This window comes from Nerophis ophidion, linkage group LG01, assembly GCF_033978795.1.
Source record: "Nerophis ophidion isolate RoL-2023_Sa linkage group LG01, RoL_Noph_v1.0, whole genome shotgun sequence".
Classification (NCBI taxonomy): Eukaryota; Metazoa; Chordata; class Actinopteri; order Syngnathiformes; family Syngnathidae; genus Nerophis; species Nerophis ophidion.
In genome coordinates, this window is record NC_084611.1 from 51,950,406 (window position 1) to 51,968,008 (window position 17,603).

Here is a 17,603-nt window from a genome sequence, read left to right on the forward strand (position 1 = left end):
ATTGTAAGTTAATAATACTAACACTGACACTCAATCATGTTAGCATAGTAGCTAATGCTAACAACGCTGGCGTCATTACATTACAATAGCACGTATAGATATGCATGAAAACACTCCTGCATACATCACACATAGGACGGTTTAGGAATTAAGAATTGTTTTAGTTATATTGTAAAACTTACAAACGTTGCTTGGAGCAACAATTGAAGAATCAACACGAGTAGAAACTCTATGGACGGCCTAGAAGACGGAACGGCACTTTTACTTCCGGTTGAAATTACTAAATGAAAGGACACTCCAGCACCTGCAGAGAGCAAACTCTTCCAAAAGATGGTGCTAAAAACCCAACAAATTTTCAATGTATTTGCTTTTTTTTTTTTTCTTCTTTTTTTTTTTACTATTTGCATTATGGACGCCCTGTGATGAGGTGGCGACTTGTCCAGGGTGTACCCCGCCTTCCGCCCGATTGTAGCTGAGATAGGCACCAGCGCCCCTCGCGACCCCAAAGGGAATAAGCCGTAGTAAATGGATGGATGGATGGATGCATTATGGATGTCAGTAAAGAAAAATCCATGTAAATTAGCCGCACGGTTTTATAAGCCGCAGTGTCCAAAACGCAGGACAAAAGGTCGCAGTTTATGGTCTGAAAGTTAACCTCAGGGCCCAAGCTGTTTGTTTACATGCTTTTTTTTTTTAATTTCCATCCATCCATCCATCCATTTTCTACCGCTTATTCCCTTTGGGGTCGCAGGGGGCGTTGGTGTCTATCTCAGCTACAATTGGGCGGAAGGCGGGGTACACCTCGGACAAGTCGCCACCTCATCACAGGGCCAACACAGATAGTTAGACAAACTTCACATTCACACACTAGGGCCAATTTAGTGTTGCCAATCAACCTATCCCCAGGTATTTCTCTTTGCTATTTGGGCTTATTGGACCCTAATTAGAACCCAAACTAAGAATCATCTTTTGATATGAAGTACTTACTCCATAAGTACACAGACGTGTACTTCATGTTTAGTGAAATGCTAATTCTTATTTTTAAATTTTTTTTTTCTAAATTCCGTTGTTCTGACACCACCAGATGGCATTGTAAGTGTCCACATAAGTGGCCATAAGACCCCAATTCAGTGGTGTACACAATTTTAAGATATATTTGCTGACACCTGCAGAATCCCTGGATTGGCTAATGAAAGTATCTCTTTTACCGTTTGTTTTTTTCGCCGATATCGACTTCCTCACTGGCTCAGGCACCTTCTGCACACTGGACATCTGCCTGTCCCGGCTGGAGGACATCGGCACAGTGGACGTGCATCAGACAGTGCGGCGCATGCGCACGCAGAGGGCCTTCAGCATCCAGACTTGGGACCAATACTATTTCTGCTACACTGCCGTCATCGAGTACGCTATGCGGCGGGGCAAGTTCAGCCCGGTGCAGTGGTCCGACTCGGACATAGAGACGGACAGCGAGTGAGCGACGGGTCACAAAACGGTGTGGTCCGACCTAAGCCATTAGCACGGACGTCGTGTTTTTGCTCCGAATGGCGTGATACCTGCTCGTCCCTCACGCCAACTCAGAGAGAGACAGACAAAGTGCTTCCTGGGAGTGGAAATACAGGAAGTGGAGAGTGTGTGCTGCATCTGTGATCAATTCCTGCCAATTTCAGAGTCAAAGCGCAGGGGAGCTGGGCCCGACCTGCACTTGTCTTCTTGACAAGAACCTTGTAGCATTTTTCTATTGACTTGCACATGAAGCGCGGCAAACTTGAAGCCGCCACGACCCTCATCCAGGTTCCTTTCCGTGTCCTTCGCAGCCTCAAAACTATTCCTCCACCTCTCAGATCGTCTGGATTTCTATTGGATTATTTTGTTTTCGTCCCATGTTTTTCCTTCATATGTTGTGCATATGTAGACTAGACTTCACAAAGCCAAAGTCATCCCCTCCAATGGTTGGAGGTAGTCCTTACTCAGACTGAAACATGTATATTCTTGTAACATACAGTCCGTTTATACACCATTGTGCAGAATAACCTCTTGGAAGGAGTGCAGAAAAGCCTTGTTTAATAGAATTGTTTTAGGCTCTAAGAAAGAGAGACGTGTTGAAAGTAGGGGTGTAACGGTACACAAATTTTTGGTTTGGTACATACCTCGGTTTAGAGGTCACGGTTCAGTTCATTTTCGGTACAGTAAGAGAACAAAGTATAATTTTTTTAGTTATTTATTTACCAAATTTGTAAACAATGGCTTTATCCTTTTAACATTGGGAACACTATAATAATTCTGCCCATGTTAATCAACATTAAACTGCCTCAAAGTGTTGCTCGGATGAAATAAAATGACAAAACTTTGCTTCTACATATAAAAAGTGCAACATTAAACAGTTTCAAGTCAACTCATCATGCTTCATTTATTACAGCATTTGGGAAGCCTGTTGTTGATTGTTATTATGTAAATGTTATTTGTATCAACATGTGAGAGCAGGGACCCTGCCATTCAAAACTAGGCTGCTACATTACTAATGATTCATGTAACTATTGCTGAAAAAATACCACAATAGCAATAGGAGAGACTATTCATCCCTGAACACCATGGAGTTCATGTAGGCTTTATGATGCACTTACATTATTGTATCAACTATCACAGACAAACTCTTCATTTAACATAAAGTCCTTTTTTGCTGCTTCAACACACCTCAATCAACACTGTCCGTAACACACAGACACGCCACAAAATGAGCTAACGTTTCGCTAAAAGCTAACTAGCCTTCACCTAAAGCCAGGACTGCGAGTGAGCTGAGCTGCAGTTTGTTTCTAAAAGGTCAACGGGCTCATAGTGATGTTGGTAGTAGTTGACTTGGAATTGTTTAGTATAATTTGGGGAGAGTCCGCTGCTCACCTGCTAAACACCTATCTGCTCGACGCTGACTACATGCGCTCTGAATACGCACTGCTGATTGGCTGTCACCGCTACGGTTGTAACCAATCAGATGGTTGTGTGGGTGGGACAATGCTGGGTGCTATGCAGGAGACAGCGGCAGAACGGAGCGGAGCAGTTTATTAATACTTTAGCATAGGAGGCTACTTCATATGTTCATGTGTAAACTTGTTCGGTACTCCTCTGCACAGAACCGAACCCCCCGTACCGAAACGTTCAATACAAATACACGTACCGTTACACCCCTAGTTGAAAGTGATCTCATGCCAAGTCTGACATATTTACTCTTCGTTCATTTGCAATCATTTGGCAGAGAAGTGTTTCTCCTCTTTTTGCATTGAGACCTTTTGCCTCAGATAATTGTGCCTTCAAATTTTTTTTAACGTTGCAGTACAACAGATATCTCACCACCCGTTGGTCACGATTTACCTGACACAGTAAACGTGACCAATTAGGGGGTGGATACCTTTTGCCTTCAGTGCTGCCGCTAATAAGTAATAGGACATACAGTAGGAAGGGTAGTCATATGGCCTTGTTTGTCACAGTTTACCTGTCACATGAAACATGACAAATTGGGCGGTGGACATGTTTTGCCTGCAGTACTGCCACTTAGAATAGAACACGCAGTAAGAAGGGGATTCATATGGCCTTATTTGTTACGGTTTACCTGACACACAAAACGTGACCAATTAGGGGGCAGATACCTTTTTGCCTTTCAGTACTGCCACGAAAAATAGGATATACAGTAGGAAGGGGATTCGTCAGAGTTTACCGGACACATAAAACGTGAAAAATTTTGGGGTGGACACGTTTTACCTGACATATGAAACATGACAGATTTGGTTCGACACGTTTGACCTTCAGTGCTGCTGCTTTAAAGTAATAGGATATACTGTAGGCAGGGGATTAATTTTGTCTCGGTTGACCTGACTCGTGAAACGTGACAAATTAGGGCTGGACACATTTTGCCTTCAGTGCTGCCACTTAGGTGTAATAGGACATATAGTAGAAAATAGATTAACTTCGTCCTGGTTTACCTGACACATGTAATGTGACAAATTAAGGCTGGACAGGTTTTGCCTTCAGTGCTGCCACTTAAATGTAATAGGTCCCATTACATCTAAGTGGCAGCAATGAAGGCAAAACATGTCCAGCCCTAATTGACATAGTCCTATTTAATAAGACATATAGTAGAAAGGGGATTAACTTTGTCCTGGTTTACCTGACACATGAAACGTGACAAACTAGGTATCCACCCTCAATTTGTCACAGTTCATGTGTCAGTTATACGGGACAAAATTATACCCCTTCTTATTTTATCTCCTATTACATTTAAGCGGCAGCACTGAAGGTAAAACTCGATCACCCCAATTTGTCATGTTTCATGTGTCAGGTAAGCCAGGACTAGATGTCCTATTTAATAGGACACACATAGTCCTATTTAATAGGACATATAGTAGAAAGGGGATTAACTTTGTCCTGGTTCACCTAACACATGAAACATGACAAATTGGGGTGATCGCGTTTGACTTTCAGTGCTGCGGCTTAAAAGTAATAGGAGCTACAGTAGGAAGGGGGATTAATTTCTTCCCGGTTTACCTGACACATGAACCGTGAAAAATTGGGGGTGGATACCTTTTTGCCTTTTAGGACTGCCACGAAGAATAGGACATACAATAGGAAGGGGATTCGTCAGGGTTTACCAGAAACATGAAACGTGACAAATTTTGGGGTGGACGCGTTTTACATGTCACATGAAACGTGACGAATTTAGGGTGGACATGTTTGACCTTCAGTGCTGCCGCTTTAAGATAATAGGACATACTGTAGGAAGGGGATTCATTTTGTCTCGGTTTACCTGACTCGTGAAACGTGACAAATTAAGGCTGGACACGTTTTGCCTTCAGTGCTGCCACTTAGATGCAATAGGTCCTATTACATCTAAGTGGCAGCACTGAAGGCAAAACGTGTCCAGCCCTAATTGACATATAGTCCTATTTAATAAGACATGTAGTAGAAAGGGGATTAACGTTGTCCTGGTTTACCTGACACATGAAACGTGAAAAATTGGGTATCCCCCCTCAATTTGTCACGGTTCATGTGTTAGGTAAACGGGACGAAACTATACCCCTTCCTATTGTATCTCCTATTACCTTTAAGCGGGAGCACTGAAGGTAAAACGCGATCACCCCAATTTGTCACGTTTCATGTGTCAGGTAAGCCAGGACTATATGTCCTATTTAATAGGACATATAGTAGAAAGGTGATTCACTTCGTCCTGGTTTACCTGACACATGAAATGTGACAAGTTGGGTTGATATATGTCCTATTTATTTCAAGATTCAAGATTATTTTTTGTCAATTCTTAACATGCACAAGACAAATAAGAACTGAAAATTACATTTTCGGCACAGTCCCGCTAAGATTAGACATACAGTTGTGATCAAAATTATTCAACCCCCACACAATTTTGGTGTTTTAGCAAGTTGGACATTTATTCTGTATTTTGTTTATAGTCATATCAAATAAAGATGCATTAAATAGACAAATGCAACTTGAATTACATTATATCAGTGTCATTTCTCTTAATATCTCATTGACAAAATTATTCAACCCCTTGAAGATCATAACTCTTAAGAACAGAATTTGAATAAGGTATTTTCAATCAGGTGCTGAAAACACCTGTAGATGTGATTAGAACCATAACGAGCAACAATTAAACTGATTGAAAAAGACTGTGACGCTCAGCTTCTTGTAGATGGTCAATGGTGTATTTGCAACATGGTGAAATCCAGGGAGTGGTCAAAGAAGTCAAGAGGAGGTCATTTCTCTTCATAAGAAAGGATATGGATATAAGAAAATAGCAAAGACATTACACATTCCAAAAGCAACAGTTGGGAGCATAATTCGCAAGTTTAAAGCTAAAGGCACAGTGGAAACACTACCTGGGCGTGGTAGAAAGAGGATGCTGTGTGCAACTGTTGTCCGGTATTTGAAGCGTACAGTGGTGAAAACCCCCCGGGTAACAGCTGAGGAACTACAACAGGACATTGCAGAGGGGGGAAGGCAGGTTCTGTCCCAGACAATAAGGCGCGCACTACGAGATGAAGGCCTCCATGCCAGAACTCCCAGGCGCACCCCATTTCTGACTACCAGGCACAAGGAAAAATAGACTGCAGTATGCCCAAAATCATCTGGACAAACCCCAAATGTTTTGGGAAACTGTTCTATGGAGTGATGAGACAAAACTGGAACTCTTTGGGCCTATGAATCAACGTTATGTCTGGAGGAGAAAAAAATTAAGCTTACAAAGAGAACACCTTGCCTACTGTTAAACATGGTGGGGGTTCAATCATGCCTCAAGTACCGGGAATCTCCAGCGCGTTCAAGGCATTGTGAATTCCATTTCCTACTAGGATATATTAGCTGCAAATGTCATGAAGTCAGTGACGAAGCTGAGGCTTGGGAGACGTTGGACCTTCCAACAGGACAACCATCCCAAGCATACCTCCAAATCAACGTCACAGTGGTTGCAGAAGAAGGGCTGGAAGACTCTGGAGTGGCCTTCACAGTCGCCAGACCTAAATCCTATAGAAAACCTGTGGTGGGACTTGAAGAAGGCAGTTGCAGCACGCAAGCCCAATAATATGAATGAACTGGAGGCGTTTGCCCAAGAAGAATGGGCTAAAATACCTGTAGATCGTTGCAAGAAGCTTGTGTCCGGTTCTGTATCACGTTTGAAGGATGTAATTACTGCCAAAAGGTGTTCTACTAAGTACTAAAGATGCATGTAACTAGGGGGTTGAATAATTTTGTCAATGAGATATTAAGCAAAATCTCCTTTTTTGGTATTTTGTAAAATAAAGTGTTACAATTTAAGTTGCATTTGTTTAATTGACACATCTTTATTTGATATGACTATAAACAAAATACGGAATAAATGTCCAACTTGCTAAAACACCAAAATTGTGTGGGGGTTGAATAATTTTGATCACAACTGTACGTTAAAGGGACACAAGACGGGACCGCCAACAGATCAGCCATTTTTACGGCGCTCCTTAAAAAGGTGACAAAAGGGTGACATTGGGTGAGAGCAGGGGGAGTAAAAGAATATCAGTCTAAGGCTAGACCCTCAGGAGGGGTCCAGACTAAGTCCAAGGAAAAAAAACCTCACATAGCATGGCACACATTTAGACATGGCACGTATATCACACCAATTGCAACAGAGGGAGGGGATGGGTTTGAGGAGACTCGCTGACGCTGTATAGCGCTGCTCAGCCATCCACAGCCACAGGGGAATTAAGCAGTGGTGAAGGCGTTGATTTCAAGGGTGGGGGTCATGTGTGTGCGTGTATACCCAACTAACTTTGGGAGAGATGATGAATGTTTTTGTATGCCTGAGGCCGATAAAGTTCAGCTACAGGTGTTATTGACAAAAAGGAAGGTCAAAAGCGTCTATCTTTGAGAAGGCCTCGGGAGATTTTCTTCAGAACAGCCCGTTCCCGTGTCAAGGTTATTCAAGGGAGTCCAAATCGTAGATTAAGAAATTGTTTTGTTTTTCGAGGAGACAAAAATAGTGACTTATCTCTGTTTGTCCATGCTGGATTTCTTCAATTCCAATTAATTATTCTTTCTCTGCAAACTTTTTCCAAGATGAGATCCATTTTGCGATTCAACTCAGAAATCGCACCGGTCTGTGTTCCCACAGCTCGACCCAATCCTTCCATTGCGTTGAACAGCGTTGGGGCCCTTGATTCGCTGCCATCGTCTTCCGAATTTGTCGATACACCAGAGCAATATCCAGCCCAATCAGCAAGTGCCCCGCAATCACAGCTCCAAATAGTTAGATGTCTTCAACGTCCTCGATTGAAAGGGCTGAGAGGCACATAATCCTCCATTTGTTCCAGGAGTCCCTCACATACCCCGCAGCGATGGTTCCATCAGGACAGCCAGGCTCCCCCGAACCTCTTTTTCTTGTCGAAAAGACTGTAAATTGCGTCAAGAGTTCAGCTGATCATATTCATATTGAAATTTGGATTAGAGGACAGCGCAAAGAAAGAGGCTTTAAAAAAGTTCAAAGACAAAGAGAGCAAGCAGGGAAGGAGGGAACGAAGAGTGCGACCGCCCTCACCAGAGGCTAGAATAACAATAGGACATATAGTCCTATTTAATAGGACATATAGTAGAAAAGAGGGATTAACTTTGTCCTGCTTCACCTGACACATGAAACGTGACAAATTGGGGCGATGACGTTTAACCTTCAGTTCTGCCGCTTAAAAGTAATAGGAGCTACAGTAGGAAGGGGGATTCATTTCGTCCCGGTTTACCTGACACATGAACCATGACAAATTGGGGGTGGATACCTCTTGGCTTTCAGTACTGCCACAAAGAATATGACATACAGTAGGAAGGGGATTCGTCAGGGTTTAACGGACACATGAAACGTGACAAATTTTGGGGTGGACGCGTTTTACCTGACACATGAAACGTGATGGATTTGGGTCGACACATTTGACCTTCAGTGCTGCCGCTAAGAAGTAATAGGACATACTGTAGGAAGGGGATTATTTTTTCTCGGTTGACCTGACTCGTGAAACGTGACAAATTAGGGCTGGACACGCTTTGCCTTCAGTGCTGCAACTTAGGTGTAATAGGACATATAGTAGAAAATTAATTAATTTAGTCCTGGTTTACCTGACACATGAAATGTGACAAATTAAGGCTGGACACGTTTTGCCTTCAGTGCTGCCACTTAAATGTAATAAGTCCTATTAATCTAAGTGGCAGCACTGAAGGCAAAACGTGTGCAGCCCTAATTGACATATAGTCCTATTTAATAAGACATATAGTAGAAAGGGGATTAACTTTGTCTTGGTTTACCTGACACATGAAACGTGGCAAATTAGGTATCCACCCTCAATTTGTCACAGTTCGTGTCAGTTATACAGGACGAAACTATACCCCTTCCTATTACTTTTAAGCGGCAGCACTGAGGGTAAAACGCGACCACCCCAATTTGTCACGTTTCATGTGTCAGGTAAGCCAGGACTATATGTCCTATTAGATAGGACATATAGTCCTAATTAATAGGACATATAGTAGAAAGAGGATTAACTTCGTCCTGGTTTACCTCACACATGAAACGTGACAAATTGGGGTGATGTATGTCCTATCTAATAGGACATGTAGTCCAATTTAATAAGACATATAGTAAAAAGGGGATTAACTTTGTCTTGGTTTACCTGACACCTGAAACGTGACAAATTAGGTATCCACCCTCAATTTGAACGGTTCATGTGTCAGTTATACGGGACGAAACTATACCCCTTCCTATTACTTTTAAGCGGCAGCACTGAAGGTAAAACGCGATCACCCCAATTTGTCACCTTTCATGTGTCATGTAAACCAGGACTATATGTTCTATTAGATAGGACAAATAGTCCAAATTAATAGGACATATAGTAGAAAGAGGATTAACTTCGTCCTGATTTACCTGACACATGAAACGTCACAAATTGGGGTGATGTATGTCCTATTTAATAGGACATATAGTCCAATTTAATAGGACTTATAGTAGAAAAAAGGGATTAACTTTGTCCTGGTGCACCTGACACATGATTGGGGCGATAGCATTTGACCTTCAGTGCTGCAGCTTAAAAGTAATGGGAGCTACAGTAGGAAGGGGGATTCATTTTGTCCCGGTTTACCTGACACATGAACCGCGACAAATTGGGTACTGCCACGAGGAATAGGACATACATTAGGAAGGGGATTCGTCAGGGTTTACCCGACACATGAAACGTGACAAATTTGGGGAGGTTTGTATCCACCATAGAACTTTGAATACCCTAAAAATGTGTTTTATGGTAAGTGCTACGTGGAGTGGTGCCCTCCCATCATTTTCGGCAGACTAACTCCTTCTCTCTTCCTCTCACGCGAGACCCGTATGAATCCCTTCCCTGCACTCCAGCGAGTGCTTCCTCTTATCATTTGACCTCAGGGTGCAATTTTGTTTTGTTCCTCAACGTTCCTGCACTGTGCATCTCCTAGATCATAAACCATACCTTTATTTTTATTTTTTTGTCCTGCTATATTTATGTCTTGGTAATAAAAAAAGAAAAAGACCCCTGGTATGTCGGTACCAACCCCGTGAGAATCCTGTGACCAGCGGAACAAATGGGATGTATTTAGTGGCCCAGGAAGTATGTTTGTTTTCATGGACCAGAGAGCTTAGAATGTTCTACAAGGGGACTTTTGCTGGCTTCATGTTTGTGACGCCCCCCAGCATGGACCTCACTTCCCTCACAGTCTCAGGAGCAGAAACTAAGGTCACGCCACGTGCGGTCTTTTGATGCGTCACCTTAGCAACAAAACCATGGTCACCATGGATGTTCTGGGGACTGAATGGTGTTGCACCCTGTATTCCTGGCTGCCACTTTAAAGCAACACCCTGTAAGCCTGGCTGCCACATTAAAGCAACACCCTGTATGCCTGGTTGCCACATTAAAGCAACACCCTGTATGCCTGGCTGCCAACATTAAAGCAACACCCTGTATGCCTGGCTGCCACATTAAAGCAACACCCTGTATGCCTGGCTGCCAACATTAAAGCAACACCCTGTATGCCTGGCTGCCAACATTAAAGCAACACTCTGTATGCCTGGCTGGCAACATTATAGCAACACCCTTTATGCCTGGCTGCCACATTAAAGAAACACCGTGTAAGCCTGGCTGCCATGTTAAAGCAACACCATGTATGCCTGGCTGCCACATTAAAGCAACACCCTGTATGCCTGGCTGCCAACATTAAAGCAACACCCTGTATGCCTGGCTGCCACATTAAAGCAACACCCTGTATGCCTGGCTGCCACATTAAAGCAACACCCTGTATGCCTGGCTGCCACATTAAAGCAACACCATGTATGCCTGGCTGCCACTTTAAAGCAACACCCTGTATGCCTGGCTGCCAACATTAAAGCAACACCCTGTATGCCTGGCTGGCAACATTATAGCAACACCCTCTATGCCTGGCTGCCACATTAAAGCAACACCCTGTATGCCTGGCTGCCAACATTAAAGCAACACCCTGTATGCCTGGCTGCCAACATTAAAGCAACACTCTGTATGCCTGGCTGGCAACATTATAGCAACACCCTCTATGCCTGGCTGCCACATTAAAGCAACACCCTGTATGCCTGGCTGCCAACATTAAAGCAACACCCTGTATGCCTGGCTGCCAACATTAAAGCAACACTCTGTATGCCTGGCTGGCAACATTATAGCAACACCCTCTATGCCTGGCTGCCACATTAAAGAAACACCGTGTAAGCCTGGCTGCCACATTAAAGCAACACCATGTATGCCTGGCTGCCACATTAAAGCAACACCCTGTATGCCTGGCTGCCAACATTAAAGCAACACCCTGTATGCCTGGCTGCCAACATTAAAGCAACACCCTGTATGCCTGGCTGCCACATTAAAGCAACACCATGTATGCCTGGCTGCCAACATTAAAGCAACACTCTGTATGCCTGGCTGGCAACATTATAGCAACACCCTCTATGCCTGGCTGCCACTTTAAAGCAACACCCTGTATGCCTGGCTGCCAACATTAAAGCAACACCCTGTATGCCTGGCTGGCAACATTATAGCAACACCCTCTATGCCTGGCTGCCACATTAAAGCAACACCCTGTATGCCTGGCTGCCAACATTAAAGCAACACCCTGTATGCCTGGCTGCCAACATTAAAGCAACACTGTATGCCTGGCTGGCAACATTATAGCAACACCCTCTATGCCTGGCTGCCACATTAAAGCAACACCCTGTATGCCTGGCTGCCAACATTAAAGCAACACCCTGTATGCCTGGCTGCCAACATTAAAGCAACACTCTGTATGCCTGGCTGGCAACATTATAGCAACACCCTCTATGCCTGGCTGCCACATTAAAGAAACACCGTGTAAGCCTGGCTGCCACATTAAAGCAACACCATGTATGCCTGGCTGCCACATTAAAGCAACACCCTGTATGCCTGGCTGCCAACATTAAAGCAACACCCTGTATGCCTGGCTGCCAACATTAAAGCAACACCCTGTATGCCTGGCTGCCACATTAAAGCAACACCATGTATGCCTGGCTGCCACTTTAAAGCAATACTCTGTATGCCTGGCTGCCACATTAAAGCACCGCGTTCACGACATGTCTCCTTTTACCTTTTTCTGGAAGCAGAGGGACAATGATGAAGCGTGTTATTAAGGAAAAACTGTCCCCTCAAACTTCAGCAGATGTTCATCAGTCAATCAATATTTACTTGCATAGCCCTAAATCAGGAATGTCTCAAAGGGCTGCACAAGCCACAAGGACATCCTCGGCTCAGATCCCTCATCAGGGTAAGGGAAAAACTCAACCCAATGGGATTCCAATGAGAAACCTTGGAGTGGACCGCAAACTATATGTAATAATGTCAAAACTATAATATTTATTAACATCAAACTATAATATTTAATACCCTATAAACTATAAGTTAACAACATACAAACTATAATATTTAATAACATAACTATAATAGTTAACGTCAAAACTATAATATTTAATAACATACACAATATAATAGTTAATAACACACAAACTATAATATTTAATAACATAACTATGTTAACATACACACTAATAGTTAATAACATACAAACTATAATAATGAATTACATACACACTATAATAGTTAATAAAATACACACTATAATAGTTAACACACATGATATTTAATAACATACACACTATAATAGTTAATAAAATACAAATAATAATAGTTAACATTAAACTCTAATAGTTAATAACATGCAAACTATAACAGTTAATAACACACAAACTATAAAAGTTAACACACAAACTATAATAGTTTATAACACACAAACTAATATTTAGTAACGTCAAAACTATAACAGTTTATAACACACAAAATATATTTAATAACATACACTATAATAGTTAATAACATATACACTATAATAATTAATAAGATACACACTATAATAGTTAATAACTATCATTGTTGATAAACTAGCTATAATAGTTAATAAAACCAACTATAACAGTTAACATACACTATAATAGTTAATAAAATACACGCTATAATAGTTAACATACAAACTATAATAACTAATAACACACTATAATAGTTAATAGCATACACACTGTAATTCTTAACATACAAACTACAATAGTTAATAACATAACTATAATTGTTAATAAACTGACTATAATAGTTAATAAAACAAACTCTAATAGTTAAAGGCCTACTGAAATGAGATTTTCTTATTCAAATGGGGATAGCAGGTACATTCTATGTGTCATACTTGATCATTTTGCGATATTGCCATATTTTTGCTGAAAGGATCTACTAGAGAACATCGACGATAAAGTTCGCAACTTTTAATAAAAAAGCCTTGCCTTTACCGGAAGTAGCAGACGATGTGCACGTGATGTCACGGGTCGTAGGGCTCCTCACATCCTCACATTGTTTATAGTCATAGCCAGCAGCAGCTAGAGCTATTTGGACCGAGAAAGCGACAATTTCCCCATTAATTTGAGCGAGGATGAAAGATTCATGGATGAGGAAATTTAGAGTGAAGGACTAGAAAAAAAATAAGAAAGGCGATTGCAGTGGGAGCGATTCAAATGTTATTAGACATTTACTAGGATAATTCTGGAAAATCCCTTATCTGCCTATTGTGTTGCTAGTGTTTTAGTGAGATTAAATAGTACCTGAAAGTCGGAGGGGTGTGGCCACTGGTGTGTTGACCGCGAGTGTCTCTGAGCGGAAGCTCCGCCGTTGTCTCCGGTAAGAGCTGACTTATTACCGAAAACTGCGGGTTGACATGTGGTCGGGATCCATGTTCGCTTGACTGCTCTGATCCATAGTAAAGCTTCATCGTCGGGAATTTTAAACAAGGAAACACCGGCTGTGTTTGTGTGGCTAAAGGCTAGAAGCTTCCCACGTCCATCTTTCTACTTTGACTTCTCCATTATTAATTGAAAAAATTGCAAAAGATTCAGCAACACAGATGTCCAGAATACTGTGTCATTATGCGATTAAAGCAGAATACTTTTAGCTTGGATCGGGCTGGAAAATAATGTCCGCTACAACGCGAGACGTCAAACTCACGCGTCATCATACCGCGACGTTTTCAACACGACACTTAGCGGGAAATTTAAAATTGCAATTTAGTAAACTAAACCGGCTGTATTGGCATGTGTTGCAATGTTAATATTTCATCATTGATATATAAACTATCAGACTGCGTGGTCGGTAGTAGTGGGTTTCAGTAGGCCTTTAATAACATACACACTATAATAGTTAATAAAATACACTGTAATAGTTAACATAAAAACTATAATAACTAATAACATACACACTATTATAGTTAATAACATACACAATATAATAGTTAATAACATACACACTGTAATTCTTAACATACAAACTCTAATAGTTAGTAACATACACACTATAATAGTTACTAAAATACAAACTATAATAGTTAAACTATAATAGTTAACATCCATCCATTTTATACCGCTTATTCCCTTTGGGGTTATGGGGGGCGAAGGTGCCTTTCTAAGTTACAATCGGGCGGAATGCGGGGTACACCCCGGACAAGTCGCCACCTCATCGCAGAATAGTTAACACGCAAACTAATATTTAATAACGTCAAAACTGTAATATTTAATAACATACAAACTATAATAGTTAACACACAAACTATAATATTTAATAACATAACTATAATAGTTAATAACATACACACTATAATAGTTAATAACATAAACTATAATTGTTAATAACATAACTAAAATTGTTAATAAAGTAACTATAATAGTTAATAAAATACACACTAATAGTTAATAACATACAAACTATAATATTTAATAACGTCAAAACTATAATATTTCATACCATACAAAGTATAATAGTTAATAACACACAAACTATAATATTTAATAACATAACTATAATAGTTAACAACATACCGGTACACACTAATAGTTAATAACATGCATCTATAATAGTTAACATAACTATAATTGTTAATAAACTAACTATAATAGTTAATAACATACAAATTATAATAGTTAATAAAATACACACTACAACAGTTAATGAAATACACACTATAATAGTTAACATACAAAATATGATAGTTAACATACAAACTATAATAGTTAATAACATACAAACTATAATAGTTAATAACACACAAACTATAATAATAGTTAATAACATGCAAACTATAATAGTTAATACCATAACTACAATTGTTGATAAACTAACTATAATAGTAAATAACACAAACTATAATAGTTAATAACATACAAACTATAATAATTAATTACTCACACACTATAAAAGTTAATAAAATACACACTATAGTAGTAAATAACATACAAACTATAATAGTTAATAACATACAAACTATAATAGTTAATAATACACAAACTATAATATTTAATAACGTCAAAACTATAATATTTAAAGGCCTACTGAAACCCACTACTACCCACCACGCAGTCTGATAGTTTATATATTAATGATGAAATCTTAACATTGCAACACATACCAATACGGCCTTCTTTACTAAATTGCAATTTTAAATTTCCCGGGAGTTTCTTCTTGAAAACGTTGCGTAATGATGACGTATACGCGTGATGTCACGGGCTGTTAGGAAATATGAGCGCTGCGCACACACACAGCTAAAAGTCATCTGCTTTAACAGCATAATTACACAGTATTTTGGACATCTGTGTTGCTGAATCTTTTAGCAATTTGTTCAATTAATATTGGAGAAGTCAAAGTAGAAAGATGGAGTTGGGAAGCTTTAGCCTTTAGCCACACAAACACACGGTGATTCCTTGTTTAAAATTCCCTGAGGTGAAACTTTACTATGGATCACAGCGAACATGGATCCCGACCAAATGTCAACCAGCAGGTTTCGGTGAGAAAAGTGTGGTAAAAAGTCGCTTCTTACCGGAGATCAGCTGAGCTTTTGCCACCCATACAGCTGCCGTCGACTTCCCTGAGACACGGGCGTCAAGACACCCGTGAACACACACTTCCGACTATCAGGTACTGTTAAACTCACTAAAACACTAGCAAATACAATAGAAAGATAAGGGATTTCCCAGAATTATCCTAGTAAATGTTTCTAAAAACATCTGAATCCGTCCCAATGCAATCACTTTTTTTTTTTTTCTAGTGCGTCGCTATCAATATCATCAAACACGAATCTTTCATGCTCGCTCAAATTAATGGGGGAATTGTAATTTTCTCGGTCCGAATTGCTCTTTTTGTTGGAGGCTCACATTAAAAACAATCTGAGGAGCCATCAACATGTTACGTCATCGTCTGGGACTTCCGGTAAACGCAGGGCTTTTCTGTTAGCACCAAAAGTTGAGAACTTTATCATGGATGTTGTCTACTAAATACTTTCAGCAAAAATATGGCAATATCGCGAAATGATCAAGTATGACACATAGAATGGACCTGCTATCCCCGTTTGTATAAGAAAATCTCATTTCAGTAGGCCTTTAATAACATACAAACTATAATAGTTAACAAACAAAACTATAATATTTAATAACTTAACTATAATTGTTAATAACAAACAAACTATAATAGTTAATGACATAACTACAATTGTTAAACTAACTATAATAGTTAATAACACATAAACTATAACAAAAGGGAATGAGCGGTAGAAAGTGAATGGATGGATAGTTAACATGTAAACTATAATAGTTAATAACACACAAACTATAAGTTAATAACATTAAAAAACTATAATAGTTAATAACACATGAACAATAATATTTAATAACATAACTATAATAGTTATAACATAACACTGTAACAGTTTATAACATCCAAACTATAATAGTTAATATCATAACTATAATTGTTAATAAACTAACTATAATAGTTAAACCATAATAGTTAGTAACATACAAACTATAATAATGAATTACATACACACTATAATAGTTCATAAGATACAAACTATAATAGTTATTAACATACACACAATTATTGTTAACATACAAACTATAATAGTTAACATACACACTATAATAGTTAATAAAATACAAACTATAACAGTGAACATATAAACTATCATAGTTTATAACATACAAACTAATAGTTAATAACATACAAACTATAATAACACACAAACTATAATGTTAATAACACAAACTATAATAGTTAATAACAGACAAACTGTAATTGTTAATAACAAACTATAATAGTTAATAACATACAAACTATAATGGTTAATAACATACACAATATCATAGTTGATAACATACAAACTAAACTAATAATATAACTAATAGTTAATAACATAAAAACTATAATAGTTAATAACATAATTCTAATACTTTATAACATAACTGTAATAGTTAATAACAACTAATAATTAATATCATACACACTATAAAAACATGTTTACTATACAAAGTAATGTCAGTGTTATTCCTATATTTGCAACAATAAAGGGGCTAACTGAAACAATTTCATACACACATGCACACTATTGAGATGTCCCCATACAAACTATTGAAACACACTCTTACACACGACTGAAACGCTCTCATACACGACTGAAATGCCTTC

At 39.4% G+C, this 17,603-nt stretch overlaps 1 protein-coding gene across 1 annotated transcript in view; it reads left to right on the forward strand.

Annotated features, from left to right (window-relative positions):
• The window catches only part of ptpn9b (protein tyrosine phosphatase non-receptor type 9b), a 35,303-nt gene extending 25,245 nt beyond the window's left edge, over positions 1 to 10,058 (forward strand). The window contains exons 13-14 of the mRNA XM_061906882.1: positions 1,251 to 4,799; positions 4,895 to 10,058. Coding sequence (XP_061762866.1) covers positions 1,251 to 1,474 — 224 coding nt within the window. The 3' untranslated portion in view covers positions 1,475 to 4,799; positions 4,895 to 10,058. The remainder of the gene's footprint in view (positions 1 to 1,250; positions 4,800 to 4,894) is intronic.
• Positions 10,059 to 17,603: the final 7,545 nt, after the last annotated feature.